The sequence below is a fragment of the Osmia lignaria genome, chromosome 2 (genome assembly GCF_051020975.1).
Source record: "Osmia lignaria lignaria isolate PbOS001 chromosome 2, iyOsmLign1, whole genome shotgun sequence".
Classification (NCBI taxonomy): Eukaryota; Metazoa; Arthropoda; class Insecta; order Hymenoptera; family Megachilidae; genus Osmia; species Osmia lignaria.
The window spans coordinates 12,477,588-12,493,243 of NC_135033.1; the positions used below are offsets into that span (position 1 = coordinate 12,477,588).

The following is a 15,656-nucleotide window of genomic DNA, read 5'->3' on the forward strand; positions in this document are numbered from 1 at the left end:
TATTATTTTATACATTTTTTTTTTTTTTTTTTTTTTTTTCATCCAAGTATCATAACATTGCTTCATTAACCGCGGGCGTAAGGAGATTGGCTGTTTGTCTCGAAGTAATAGTTTCCTCTAGCACTGTAAACAAAATGATTAATAGGAACTTTCTTTGTTTATCTTATCATTGTAATAATGTGTGATTCTAATGGGCGTAGTTAGTGAAAAAATCATTAGATATGGGGATAAAATGAAACTTACCTTTGATCAAGAGTGGGACCACCCATGTATGCAATTGCACCGTTCTTAGCAACGGCACGGAAACCTCTCGAGTTTGTTATGGATTCGCTGAAGTATTCGTAGGCACGTCCATGAGCACATTGACCTGGGCAATGAAACGAGCATTTATTATCTTATTCGTTGATACATTTCCATATTCTACGCGCAGTCGAACTTCATTTCTTCAGTCTCTTACCCGTTACATTTATACCGCAGCCAGGCTGACTTTCTCCACCATTAGCAAAGAAATCGGAGCTACCAATTGAGATTTTAATGCCCAATATCGCTGCACAAGTGTGAAGAACTTGAACGTGTTTGGCATGTGATTTGTCGACTCTGTCGTTTGGTCCATTACTTTCAAACATCGGCTTGGCGGGATCAAGAGCTGTATATTGTTTTCGATTCATTAGTTTCAGTATTTCTTTGCATTCACACTTAAAGTGGATAGGCTCTATCATTTACCTTCATTTTCCCATTCAGAAATCTTATTTTTACTTGTATTTGCTTACCGACAACTTCAGCTATCGGGCTAGACTCTGACACGGTTTTCGCGGCTAAGCTCGATACATGGGCACCCAGAGAATGTCCAACCAATTTCGTAGCTAGAGTTTTCAGACCGACTGATGTTCTCATGAAATTGATGAACTTGGCTACGCGATCAGCCACGTTTGGTACACCATGGGCAGCTGGTCTGTATGTCGGATTCGAAGCTACCGAGTTCCAGTCAACAACAATCACATTATAAGCTGTAGCTTTGAGATACGCTGTGGACAGAAAAGCACTTGGCGACTATAAAAGATTAACGGCTTAGTTACATCGTGTTAATTTATTTACCATCACGCACGAGCGTGCAGGCTCTTGAAGTACCACTGCTTCTCCATCCATGAGTGACGAAGACAGTGACTTGATTCGGGTCCCAATGGCTCGACCGAATGCTGTTGGCATCGTTCAGTCTTAGGTTTTGTCCGGCTGTTGGGTTCTTCCTAAAATTATAGAATTCTTCGTGAAGCAGATCCTGGGTTTCTGTAGGGAAGCATAGCGCGAGGGATGGGTTGACAGAGGCAATAAACACCAGAGTTCAAAGCTTAAAAAAATTCAATTTTAACCGTGTGAAAAGCGTGAAAGAGGTAGATTCAACATTATAAGCTAAAGTTTGAAGTTCATCTGCCGTGAGTGGTGTGTAGTCGATTTTAACCAAATGCGGTACTCCATCTTCGGTTGGGATGAGAGTGTAATTAGCTTCCATCAACGCTGTGAGCAGCGTTGGATAAACTGTAACAAAATGAATGTTTTTAACCAAAGTTCACAGTTAATTCTTAATGTTAAGAATATTTGTATACGAACGCAATGCCAAAGATGCCGGAGCAACCATTGTCACTTTCTTCCCTGTAGATTAGAAATCGGTGACACTGCTTTGATTTCCAGATTTGTCGTCTTTTATAGGTTGAATGGACACAATGGTCGTCCACTTGAATAGTATCGCGGTAAGCCATTGATTCTCCTCCAATATACGATTACTTGTTCATGTTTCTGATTAATCTGAATATGTGTTGGAGCACAGCTTCAAGCGGTTCAAGATTGATAAGCTTCCTCATTTGAAATTTTGATTAACACTTTGATGTCGTATCTCACGTGTTCGTATTCACAATCAGAATTTTAACAGTATCTACGAATGTATGGTGGAGTCACAAAATTTTATCGCTGATTATCAAAAATATGTTAACAGAGGAAATTACGATAATTATTATCTGGTCCATCGAACGTGATTTAATAATTAACAGATTAAATAATTTGAGATAACATTTCAACACAATCACTCGATCGTAGTGCGTGTAATAATTATATTTTTGATACATTAATCATAACGCATGAGATACAGGTTTTAATCTCTATGCTGTTATCGTGGAATCTAGTGATTGGGTTAAAATCTCTCAGATGAAACCTTGGATATTTCAGGACCCCCTTCATTATTTTAACATTAATATCTTATCTACTTATAGATCAAGTATTATGAAGTAATACTTTCTTATCGCAGTCACGTTAACGCGTTTACTGTCATATCAAAATTTGAAATAGAAAAAATTAATTATTAGCAGAAATAATATTCTCCTATCTTGCGGCGTTGCGTTGGTCATCGATGACTTCCGCAATATTCAGTGTGTTAATAAAAATGAAGCAAGCAAAAAAAAGATGCAAAATTTCGAAACGTCAGTTTTATGATTAAAATGACTAATAGCATTGTCTGATATTTTCATCTTTGTAATAAGAACAAAAAATAATCACTTGTTATCGGACAAGGAAACAGGAACAAAACAAATCAATCTATCAAGGAAAGCTTATTCTTTTATCACGTTGGATTATTTCTTTTTTTTTTTTTTTTTTTTTTTTTTCCTTCTTTTTCACATTTATCCGCGGGATTCTTGTTCTCGAAATAACGCAATGTCGTATTTCTTCGTGAGACGATTACCTCGGAGTAACAACGAAATCCACTTACTGTTGCCGGAAAAATAGCCGCAGGACAAACTGCATCGCTTTGTCAGAGTTGTTTTACCTATCCAGAAGCTAGCTGAATTTCCTTTCATCCTTGAAAATTTGCGTTAAACGATAAACCTTCAAAAGATTCTCCAATCTATTGAATTTCACGAGATTTTAATAAAATACCGATCAGGATTTTATCGTGCTAACAAGGAGTAAATATTTTTATTTTTTCATTTAATATTTCTAATATTTTTGATGGATTTTTCTTGTTTAATATCAAGAGTTTATGTAATCAAGATTTTATCATACGAATAACTTGTAGCTTATTTATTTTTTCAATGTGTTTTGATGTTTATTCGTATTATTCGTATTATTCTACTCTTAATATCTTGATCAATTGATAGATATATTTTTTACAAGTTCGAACAATTAAATTTGCTCGACTTCTGTTTTATTTTTAAATATCAGTTAATAAAATAATTCTTAATTGGAAGTGGAAATTAATTTAATTTCTAAATCGCGTGATTTTTAGGTTTAATAATAGAAATTTGAATTTCCACCTGGAATAAGTTTCAGTATTTTCTCGTTTCCAGTATGCCCAAGAAACGCAACACGAGAAAATTCTCCGAGGATTAGCCGTTGGTATTGCATTTACCATGTACGGTCGCCTTGAAGAAGCAGATCCTTTGGTCACTTCCCTTTGCGCTGATAAGGATCCGATACTTCGAAGGAGTGGCATGTACACATTGGCGATGGCCTATTGTGGGACCGGAAATAACCAGGCCATCCGGAAGTTGCTACACGTTGCTGTAAGTTTCTTCTATTCACCGATGATTTTACTTGCTTCTATTTTCAATCCTCTTTTATACAAATATAAACTTATGATCCGAAACATAGTAAATAATCAGTATATTATCTATATTCGATATTTCTATTTTCTTGTTTGTTTTTTAAATGGTCATTAACTTGTTGTCATTACTACTTGCTGGAATGTTTGATAAATTTAGTTTCAAACAATCGTAGATAGTAGTTCACCTTCTTGAAGATCTGTGTTATCAAATACGATTTAAAATGCTGGATAGATTGTACACGTGACTATAATCAGTTTTATTCTTACTAAATAGATATGAGTGTATCTAATTTTCTTTAATGGACAATAGGATCTTCTTTAACAATAACTCATAATAAATAATCCATTATTACAGATAACATAATAGATAGGAACTTTATAACTCAGTCAGTGCTATTATTTAATAAAATACACATTGCTCTTTTTTGAAACGTTTAGAAAATATTTTATACCTACTTATAAATGAGATCAGTTAAATTGGAAAATTAGGGCAATTACAATTATAGCATAGGTCTATTTTCATTGCATCAAATTAATTGTTTTAATATTTTTTTCAACAATTTTGTTCATAACGAAAGGGTGTTTTCAATTCAGGTCTCCGATGTAAACGACGACGTTCGACGAGCTGCAGTGACCGGTCTAGGATTCCTGCTGTTCAGGTGAGTACTTGCAAAGAATACTTAAGCCCGGCTGGGGTCGATATGAGCCCCAGGAATGCGAATTGTTCGGTGGCCGGTTCGTATCGGTGTACGTCTGGAAATTCCATGCTTGCCAGGGATAACCTGGATCCACCGGCTTTTAATAATGTCAACGAAAGTTATTTTCACCGGTGATCCTTTGTTCGAGAGGAGGCCGCAAGTATGCGTAGAAAAGAAGGCATTCGAATCGCTGAACTTTTCATATTTCTATGTTAATTCCGTAACGAAGAATCGGATTTTTTTCCTTCTCTATTAATAATTTATCGAGATGATAATCTTTAATCCTTTCGTTTCATTTATCCCCCGTTATTTTCTGTTTCTCCGTGAAGTAAAAACAATTCCCCTTCTTGGTTCTATTCAGGATCAAATTAAGAATCGGTTTCTTTTTAAAATTAGAGAATTTTTTATAAAATTAACTTATTGGATTAGATAACTTCCCAAATTTATCTCTTCTCCTTTTTGTTTAATTAATAACGAGTGACGTTTGATAAATTAAATTGAATAAAGGAGCAAGTCGAACAGATCCGAAATAAATTTAAATAATTTAATAGTGCTTTGAACTCGTCCAGATATTAATAAATCATTTATTTGAGAGCTCTCGTGTAATCAATCAATCGGATAAATGAACGAATAATTAGCTAGTATCAAATTTATAATTATCATACGATCTATTAACCAAAATAATTTTCGTACACTTCGTTAGAACTTCCTCTAAGTTTGACGTATTAAATCTGAAACTGTGCTGCTCTTTTTAAATGTAAATTACATTAAATGGTAAGGAGGTTTTCTTGTTGCGAGATCACACACGGATTAATTTATATTTAATTAAATTTAAATCTAAAGATAACATTGTACAATGATGTAATCTCTTATTTCTTCATGATCGTGTCCTCTTTCGAATTACCTTCGAGAGACGAACGATGGTCCTCTTTAATCAATGACACGTCAGCTTATCAGAACACTGTTAAAAGTTAATGAATTATTGCAGATCCGAAAGAGATTGCAATTTAAATTGATAATGAACAGAGTCAATAATTTAAAACTTGTCAACTAATAATCCAAACTAGACTTTCTTCCAAATCACATAATTAAATCATAAGTATTTAATCCTAGCAAAGTATAAATTTCCAACAAAGTTTCATACTATAAAATTTTACAAATTTTGAAAGTATCAAGTTGTTTGTTTCATCAAGCCTTTTCAATATATTTTTCAATCACTGTTTTCACGACAAATATCACTCGAAACCTCATCAAATCATCGGTCCATTTTCATCGATATTCATCCAAAAAGTTTATCCAACCACTTCTATTGACCTACGCAGATTACAAAGTGCAATCATCGATTTCATAGTCCAAGCCTTAGATACGAAAGGTATCAATCCTCCCACAGATAAATAAAAAGGATCTCCCCTCGGCATTGAGGGAACGTTCAAGGGAGCCTGTTAGAATCTTTCTTTCTTTCTTTCTTTTTTTTTAGTGAACTCAATGAATCTCGATCCGTCGCGGTAATCGATATTGGGTCCAAGGTATTCAACTCTTAATTGAAAACACTCGATCGTACTATTCGTGGCTATCTAGAACGAAGTGTCAGTAAGGATAAATAGTCGGATCTTGCTAGCACGAAAACTCGAAATTTCATAAAACAAATAAAAATAAGAAAATAACGAATACGTGGGAGTGATCGTTCGAGTGTTAACGATAGCCTTTACGAGGAGTTGATGATTTGGAGAAGCTTTCGTCGTTGTCCTCTCGCTCGAAAATTTCTGTTCCCTGTGAATATAAACTTGTCCGTCTGTCTTCGTGAAGTCTTGTCACTCGAACGGTCGAGGGATTTGAAATTTCATGCTGCTCTTCCCATTGCATTTCTCGCCTGGGAAGAACTTCTGTTTCGTTTGAAAACTAATCGAATATTTACTGTGACTCGTGAAATTTACTTTGACTTTGATGTCGAAAGGACCGCGGACGAATTTTAGCCAGAGATCCGTTAAGACCGATTTTAATCAACGCTCTGGTAGCCGAGGGATAAATGTAAATTAATTTCTACTAGGACGAGACGAGGATTTCCATCCACTAAATGGGATTCACGAATCGTGACTAGATTATGGGACGAGTTCTTTCATCGATATCAAATTCTGTCAATTGATTTTATCACGTTAATTGTCTTTGTTAGTAAAAGTGGATGAATTTTAACTAATTATTAAGGATATTAATTGACGATCGTTTGATTTTGATATTGAAATTTTTAAAATTACAAGTGTATTTTATAAATTAAAATAACATGACCGCAAATGGTTTCACAGTGTTTCATAGGAGAAATGCACTTTCAGTGCAAATTGTATTTGCATACAGTCTATTTGAACAATCCATTATTCTTAGAAAGCTAATTGCAATTCAACGTCGAACTATTCTGAACGTTTCAATTTCCAAAAATTTTTCATATGAAATGCAGAAATTTAATAATTTAACGATAAAACATAGTCTTTGTACATTTAATGTTTGGAAATTTGCTTTTATTTTCATAGAATTTCATGCTCTAACAATAAAATTTAACGAATCTATAGTAAATTGGAATACGACGCGTGACGAGGGATTAATAAACTTGCCTCCCAAATGAGTCTCTGATTAATTACCGTGGCCTACTATAACGTCAGGAAGCAACAATAATTTCCTTGAAGTGACGTGATTATCAAACTTCCTTTTCACCGGAACCTGTCATCCTGCTTGTTAGTGCGTAACTAAAGTTTAATAACACTCCCATTTTCAAATTATTCAGTTTCAAAAGTATTTACGAATAGTAAAAGTGTATTAAAATTAATGGTGAAACCTGGATTCGACCATACGACAGAAAAATATTAAATTCCATCGAGGTCTATAGAAATTTTATTTTGGGGAGGTCATTAATAAAAATTTTCCAAAATTATACGCGTCGGAATTAATTAATCGTCGTTAATAAAACGTAGAAGAGGCTTTTACTCCTTTTAACCCCTTACATTATTCGTATTAGCTCTTTCGATGCTCGTGGGCGTTGCATCGAATGCCATTAGCGTTCTTTTTTTTTTCTCTTGTTTAATGAATTCCTACACCCCCTGCTACTACGGGCGGTTGTGTACGGTGAAAAGTCGTTTTTCCTTTGAGTTACTCAAGTAACCATTAATTATTGTGGAAGTCTCTTAACATGCACGCCTGCATTCATGATAATTGCACTTGTTCTCTGGCGAGTACAACACGTTAACAGTAATAGCAGATATTAAGCGTTCTAATCAGATAGTTCGTATCATTATGAAACACATACTGCTGGTGGAAACTTTGAAATTACTTATCGTAACCCCCGTTTATATTTGAACATCACGATATTTAAGTACAGTTACACTTTGCTTTCTCGTAATTACTTTGTTTAAATGAAGCAAACATTACTTTATGCTTGAAATAACACAGATATTAACTTAGAAGCATTTAAATCTTGGATTTTCATTATCATTAACGAATTTCGTGATTTTTTTAAAAAAGCATTAACATTTTATAGTTGGAGAAATGACAGGGATATTGAAAACAGGAAAACCATTAAGATAGTGTAGGTTGAAATTGAATAACCTTACCGTATCGAAGATAAATATTCACGAAAATATTCTATCTTCCACGTTGATCGTTTTCGCGAGTGGCGAACATTAACGTTTCAACGGGTGCATCGATTTTTCTTCGTTCCAGGTGTCGATAAGGCTTTCTGAAATTCTCTGGCCAAAATGCGATATGCTTGTACGGTTATTTATTTTTCCACACATTTTTCCCTGCGATATTTCACGCGCGAGTGCGCTCTGTAATTCTACCTTGCCATTCAGATAAGTTTGATGCACGAGGGTAGAAACGTGATTGTCTTACGATATTTGTGCAATTGTAACTAGTCGTTTATCAAAGTCAAGACGAAACAAAAGCATTGAAACGCACAAGGAAATGCAGTTGCGAATTAAATTGCAGTGGTGTGTTTAAATAAACGACAGTAATGGGCGCAGAAGGGAAAAATATTTCATTTCAATGAGTTTTGTTTTTATTTATTGTCACCTACATTTTCATTGAATTTTATTGAAAAGGTGCTGGTTCAGCTTATAAATTACTCTTGTTAGTTTTTCATCGTTCACACGTGCACGCACCTACATATTTGCGCATTAAAAGCTCGGATGATCGATCGTGTGTGAATTGCTCGAATTTTCAATTTTCACGCTTGATATTTTCAATCAATCTGTCTGCACCCATCGCTACACACCTTCATATTATTACTTATAATAATACTTGTTCGAGTGAAGTAACGTCGTAGGTACCTATAACAGGTTATCCAAGCTAAAGTTTACGAATAACATTTCCATAAAACCCTTTCAAAATTATGGTAGCTCGCTGTTCAAATATCACCTGTTTCATTTCGAAACGTAGAAAATCTAATACGACTTTTAGTTATCGAATTGTATTTGTATTCATTGTTGTGAAAGAAAATTCTGCATCACAGCTGCTTCGCTTTTATTATGCAAATTGTCTGACGATATCCTGAAGAATCTGCTATACCCATGAATATACCGGTTTATTTCGCTCGAGATCCACGATTGACGGACCGATATTCAAACGCAGTCAGCCAATATTATGGTTTCATTGAATTTCATGCATTTAAACCAGCATTATTCGATGTATCGTGCAAACAGTTTTATAGGAACTAATAAAATCTAAAATTTACAAATGTTTTACGTGTCCCCTCCAAGCGGCGAACCATGGAGAGAGCCCCAGTTTTAATTTCATTTTGTACTTCATAATGCTTTCGTTTAATTCCAACAATTATTTTTACTAGAAGCAATATTAATTACAAACCACGAAGAACATAAATTAGAGAAGAAGAAAAAAGAGACGCGAGATATTAAAAAAGAGAGAATACAATTCGAGTAGATGTAAAATATGCCTCTCGATGATACGTGTGGTTGACGTGTAATACGTCGACGAGCATTTTTCACGGGCGTTCGTCAAAACGAATTTGAACAATGTAAATTTTGCACGAGTTCGATTTGTCTGTATGGCAAATCACACGCGGCAACTGTTATCGAGCGCAGAGAAAACTCGCTGAAACGAGGCTGAACGTTTATTTTGGCAGGCACCATGTCTGAAACGGTCGTAAATTGTTCCCGTGGTTGCAAATAGGACGAATTAAACGACATTGATTCGTGGTCGTGAACGCTGATCGTTGGTTAACCGAACAATTATTTGCAAACAAAATTACCGTATTTCTAGCCTTGTAATTACAAAATATTCACATTAATATTTGCATGCTAAATATTATTGCAAATTATTAAATTTGCTGCTTCATACAAAAAAATTAGTTAATTTAGGAAATCGAATTCCACATTTTAATCGATGCACTTTTGTACACGTTTCATAGATCTGGGTCACGATTAAAAAGGCTCTAAACGTCAGATTTTCGTACCATAAGTTACCCAGGAAGGATTTATTTTCCCGTCCTTTGTTGAACAAGTGTACGCGTATACTTGTCACAAACGTGGCAACACGTTTCTTTCGTCGAAAACACAAGCAAGCGTCCACGTTAAAAAAGACCGTCGCGATATTTCCCTGGTGAGCCCTCGGGATTTCCAGCAAGCGGAAAACTTTCCACCATTTCCATATTACGGATCTTTATCGATTTTTCACTGTAATCGAGCGGACAACCATGAAATTTCCATAATCCACGGAAGATATTCCGCGGACCCACGTAAACGCTACACGATTTCGCGGAATTTTCTGCGGAAACGCGAGGAAGAAGTTTTCTACGGTGTTTCATTTGCCGAGCTCTTATTTCTTTTATCAGCTGGATTGTTGCTCGAAGAAAATAATAGGTAAATTTTATCATACACTCGGGTGCAATGTAAGTTGCTCCACATTCGAGTGAAATATATGTAGAAGTAGGAGCATTTTATCATTTGAAGAAATAAGTTTTTTGTCTGCAATTGTTAAATAATTTGGAAACGACAGGGTTATATTAAGAAAATTTAATTTTAATGAATCAACATCTTAATTTAACATAACATAACTTAATTTTTCTTCTTTAACTCTTGGAGAGCCGCAATGATAATTTAATTTGTACTCTGTACATTTTTTTATGTAATTTTGGATAAAATGAATCTATACTTTTGATTGATAGTATAAATCTGAAACTGAAGGTTTCTGTATCTGAAAATTCTGTTACGACAGGAGGATAGAGCAGTGGAAAACTATATTTCTTCTTCATCTTCTTGGTTTCTAGTTTCGTCTAATAAATGGTCGACGGTCTGGAGGAACACTTCCAACCCTCTCTAGGGGATTCGAACGATTTTCATGCAGGAAACGTTTGAAATATGAACGTTCTTCCTTCGTTGGTCGATGTGCCAACGAAGACTTTCCTTAAACGTCTTATACGTTTCCTCCGCTTAGAATATTTCGCAAGGTAGTTTACGAACATTTTCAAGCGGTTAACGTTGGAATTTTTTATGAGATTTTCATGGTGAATTTAAACCTTGACGGTAGAGATGTTAAGTAATTAACGTTGCTAATGAACATGAAAACTTTTTACTTTTATCTATTTAATAATTTCAAAATTATTTCAATTTTAGGGTAATAGATTAATTTGTTGGAAATTTATGTGAATTACAACGAATTGATTGAAAAGTTTCTTTCTTCTGGAAAATACAGAAAGAGAGAAGGAAATTATACGAATGTGGTACGGCTAATTAATCCTGAAAATGGAAAGCAACTCGACGTAAATTTGCATTAATGGCACATGTGCGTTCTCATGATATCGATTTTCGCGCCAATTATATTCTGGATTTTCTGCTCGCTTCTAACATGTTCGTTCTCCTTTTCAACGTTTCTCGTCAGAATGGAACCCATTGGTATGCATATATCATTGTTCTTGGAAACCATTTTATTCCTCTATTTCTATTTCTATTTCATTTCTCGATCCCGTAAGACGTATGAAACCGTGAGGTATCCACTCTATAACATTCACTCTTATTTCTTTACGAAACTGCACTAAAAATTATTTTTTCTTTGATAAAAATGATCTTGTTTCATTTTTGTCGTCGAAAAATGTATTCCATTATTCGTCAGCGACGAGCTCCTCAACGATAATTGGTACATTCTCGCTTTGGCAAGTCTCTGCGGATAAATATTTTATTCTTTGCCTCGTCACGATAATTCCTGCCCTCTCGGGGCTCGGGTGACACTACCGGAAACCTGTTACTGACATCCGTTCCGAACTCGAAGGAAAATAACCGGACGTTGAGTGGAGTCGCTATTGTTTCCCCAGAACGTTGGGAAAAATTCCACCGGTACCTATTAGCAAATATTATTTTGCATTTCAAAAACAATTATTATTTTTCCTTTAATTAGTAGGAGAATTGTATTTTAAAAGACGCTTCTTTTTTAATTTGACAACAGCTGTTAGGTATTCGTGACGTCGGTATTTTTATTTTTACATTATTCTTTGTTATACATACATTGTGAAATATTATTCATTTCACAGCCTATAGAATACTTGACATTTATAAATTGTTGGCATAAACATCCAGGACTTTTTATTAATAAAAAGGATCGAGGAACTTTGTAACCCATTTCCAAATGATATTTTAAATAATAAAACATTATTGTCACAAATGTTCGGTGCATACTACCTTTGTAAGAGAATATTTTTTGTTTTGATCACTGTTCATCGCTATTTTAGCAACACATATTGGATACAATAAATTTTTCTGTTCTCTTTGTCTGTTTTTCATGGAAATATTTAAAATATGAAATTGAGAAACGATATAAATTCTGAAATGGAACGAATGCAATTTCTATTTAAATCGCTATCGCCATAAAACTTCCAAATCCTTTCTCAATTCCGATTTCGTTATTAAAAATTGATTTATAAAATTGACTACATTCCAATAATATAGTGAAAAGAATTTTTTATTTCGCGAAGATAGTTTCAAATTGAAAATTATAGTAATAATTTTTAAAAAATCTAAAAAGTTAAATTAAAAGCTTAAAATATAATGGTACCAAAGGTATGAGAAATTAATCAGCTTCTGACGATGAGTTGAATAATTGAAGGTGAAAAAATGATGTTAATCTTCAAAGAGGAAATACGATTAAAAATTCGACACAGCGTTAAATTAAGGAAAAATTGAAGAGAAGCTTAAACAGCTGATTCGAAGGTTTTCATTAAACTAATGGGTAACAGTTTAACGAACCGCTCGAAGGCACCACGAACAATTTTCTCACGGTTCGAAAGTTATAAACGACGACGATCGGTTTCCTTTCACGAAAATCTGCTTTGGTATAAAGAATTAATATCATGGCTGAAAGTTTCTTGTTAATTTACGGGAAGAAAACACGTTGCTCGAACGGGGAAGACGTAGGGCTCGATTTCCTCGAACATAATCATTTTTCTTCGCACATACCCTCCGGAAATTGACACGAACACCTCTTCGGTTATAAATCGAAAATGAATTTCACCTGCAACTTTTCTTCTTTCTCCAAAAACAATTCTATATCCTTCAACTCTTCGAAGCAATTTCTGTAAATATTGTACTTGTATGTTATTATTCTTCTCGTTTTTATATAGTTAAAGTAATAAAACAATTGATTTTTACAATATACCTTAAATAAGCGACACTTTACTGAACGGACATCGCCAAAATGCAAATCGACAAGAATCTCTAACGAGCGTTTCAACAATTGTAGTTTACTTGTTTCGAGCAATTTTCCCGATGCAGAACGAAGCAACGGGCAGGGCAGATCCTCTTGAATCGCCGATAATTACAAATTGCCTGTTAATTACACCGGTCGGTTTAATCGGTTCAAGGCCCGAAGCACAAGACGCGTATTCCAAGCTAAATAATCGTGTCTTACAATTAGTTCAACAAGTTATCTTGTCGTTTGAGAAAATTTGCAAGTTCCACCTTATAAAATACACGCGATAGTCGACTAGTTAAAGATAAAAGTTTTATGCACTGTTAAACGGTTCAAACTCTTTCTTTAATCCTCAAAGATAAGGTTGTCGTATTAAACGTTCCTCGGGTGTAGCAATTAAAAGAACAAGCTGACTTTCGCTCATAATACTAATCACTTAGATAATGAAATTTTGTATTCAAATCTTCAGTTTGCAGTTTAATCTCTTCCATTCGTAAAGTAGAACCAATTTTGTAAGTTCAAATCTCCGATTTTTACTGTTTTTTTTTATTTCTCAAGATAGTTCGAAATATTTGAAATTTCTAGTTGGAAATTCCTTATGTTAGATGTTAATTAGAATAATAGAATTGTACAGTTACATTCGAGAAAAAGGATGAATTTTAACGAATAAGAGAATTCATAAAAGTGAGAACAAAAATTTTTACTTAAAATTGAACTCTCGAAACCCTTTTTGCAGGATAACCGGATTCTGATTAAATTTCTCTCGCTCTTCCCGTTCTTTAATCCCTTATTTCCTTTCTCTCTCCACATTTCCTGTATTCGACTGCGTTAAACACGGGCAAATAAATTCGAAAATCGATGCATCAAGCATAGCCCCGTGTCATTTTTTTATGCGGACGCTGGTTTAAATTCACGTTATCCTATCAAAGCTGTTCTCGTAATGCAGTTTTCGCGTCTGTCTTTTGTGAAAATGAAACCTGTCAGGGAAAACCTTCATGGTTTAATTTGGGAATAAAAAACGAAGATGCGACGACCTTTTCTCTTTTTATGATAGTTTTTTGCTGTTTCGAAATTTTTTCAAGCTGCCCTTCAACTAAGTTTCAATTAATATTTCTAAAGATTAAGGGTAAATAATATAATAATGATTAGTACCAATTTAAGCGGAAAATCTTCTGCTTTAATATAGTTTTTACTGTACATCGATATCATTTTTTGTTGCCGAGATATCGTAAATTAAAACGAAGCACCTCCTTCTTGTTCGTGCGTTCGGACCTTTCACTTACGCGTGTCAGCTGACCTACGATACGGTACGGTTCCCAGTAATGTGATGAATGACAGCTGCTGAGTCACGTGTTTTTTTTTTTTTTTTTTTTTACTATTACTACAGACGTACGCACGTTTCTCGGAAGTGAAAGTAGGTCAGCGTGTTTCTTGGAATTTCTTTCATTCTTAACGTCGCGTCGCGTGGATTTCTTGAACGGGAGCTAAGCTCCTTCAAGCCTTATTCAATCGCTTGTATCTTGCGAATGGATTGTGATATTGTTTCACAACAAAGTGCGTTATTTAGTGTATGCTTTCTATTATTTATTAAGCGTATTTAAGTTAATTTTGTTTATTTATAATCTGACGAAAGTTTAACAATCTTCGAATTGAACAAAACTTTTTTTTTTTCTAACCTTGCAAAGTAAATAGGCTTTATTAAACTTGATAAAGCACATGCTATTTTGTTACTTATAAAAGTTTATACAGAGGAATTATTCAACGAAGTAGGATACATAAATCTTGAACGCTTAGGTTTATGATGCAGTTACTTCCTGCATAATGAATGAGTTTCATTAAATTTAATCGTTTCTATATTACTGTTCAGTAATTGAAGAAATTGATATAAACAGGGTATAATTAATTGATTAATGAATAATGAACTTCCTCCTTATATTTTGCACTTCTCTTTTTACAGTACCACAAGTGGATTCAAATTTTTCTCTTATAAAAATTATTTTCCAACAAGTTGCTTTTTCTAAATATTATCTTTTTTCTATTTTGTTTTAAAACCTAACAATCGCTAAAATATTTTCGTAGAATTATAAACTGAAGATGCAATTAAAGTCAAAGTCAGTCTAACATGTGCAAAAGCCAAATGCTGTGGAACTAAGATCATTAAGTTCATTATAAATTTCGTATCTCGTTGAGCACGTATTGTTCCGCACAGGTATCTTGAATTATTCAAGCAAGTTTCTAGATGTATATTTCCATCTTCTCTCTCCTTAAACACTATACAAACACGCATAATCTTTAACCAGTGATATTGTTCATTGCCAAAAGTTTCTTCCCGAAGCACAGCTTAACTAATACCAAGCTGTTCTTGTCACTATCTCCTATGGCAACCTGATAAATTATTGCAATTCCCGGGTTTCGTGTTACAACCACGAACAGCTTTGTGTGGTTTCCGCAAACAAGCTGGTTGTGTTGTGCAACACAGTTTATCCGGGATGTAGGTAAGCTCACAGTTTGATGAGCATCCCAATGGCGTGTTTCTTTTCCTCTTTGTTGATTCTGTAGAACAGTAGAGGTACTTTCCTAAATGCATCACTTAAAAGGAAGAAAGAAAAGAAAATTGAGAGAATGTTAACACGTTTGTTACCTCACTGAAAATTACACACGGGTTGTAAGGAAAAAAAATGGTTAATTTG

The 15,656-nt window shown here is 34.3% G+C and overlaps 2 protein-coding genes across 2 annotated transcripts in view; one reads left to right on the plus strand and one right to left on the minus strand.

Annotated features, from left to right (window-relative positions):
* Rpn2 (Regulatory particle non-ATPase 2) overlaps positions 1-15,656 on the plus strand; it is a 41,718-nt gene that overhangs the window by 2,526 nt on the left and 23,536 nt on the right. The window contains exons 9-10 of the mRNA XM_034330043.2: positions 3,333-3,548; positions 4,184-4,248. Coding sequence (XP_034185934.1) covers positions 3,333-3,548; positions 4,184-4,248 — 281 coding nt within the window. The remainder of the gene's footprint in view (positions 1-3,332; positions 3,549-4,183; positions 4,249-15,656) is intronic.
* On the minus strand, positions 18-1,755 carry LOC117606965 (inactive pancreatic lipase-related protein 1). Its single transcript, XM_034330064.2, has 7 exons — positions 1,606-1,755; positions 1,368-1,533; positions 1,096-1,244; positions 771-1,025; positions 458-646; positions 244-367; positions 18-123 (listed from the first exon to the last, which is right to left on the minus strand). Exons 1-7 carry the CDS (start codon positions 1,631-1,633, stop codon positions 66-68), a joined length of 969 nt encoding a protein of 322 aa, XP_034185955.2. The 5' UTR covers positions 1,634-1,755; the 3' UTR covers positions 18-65.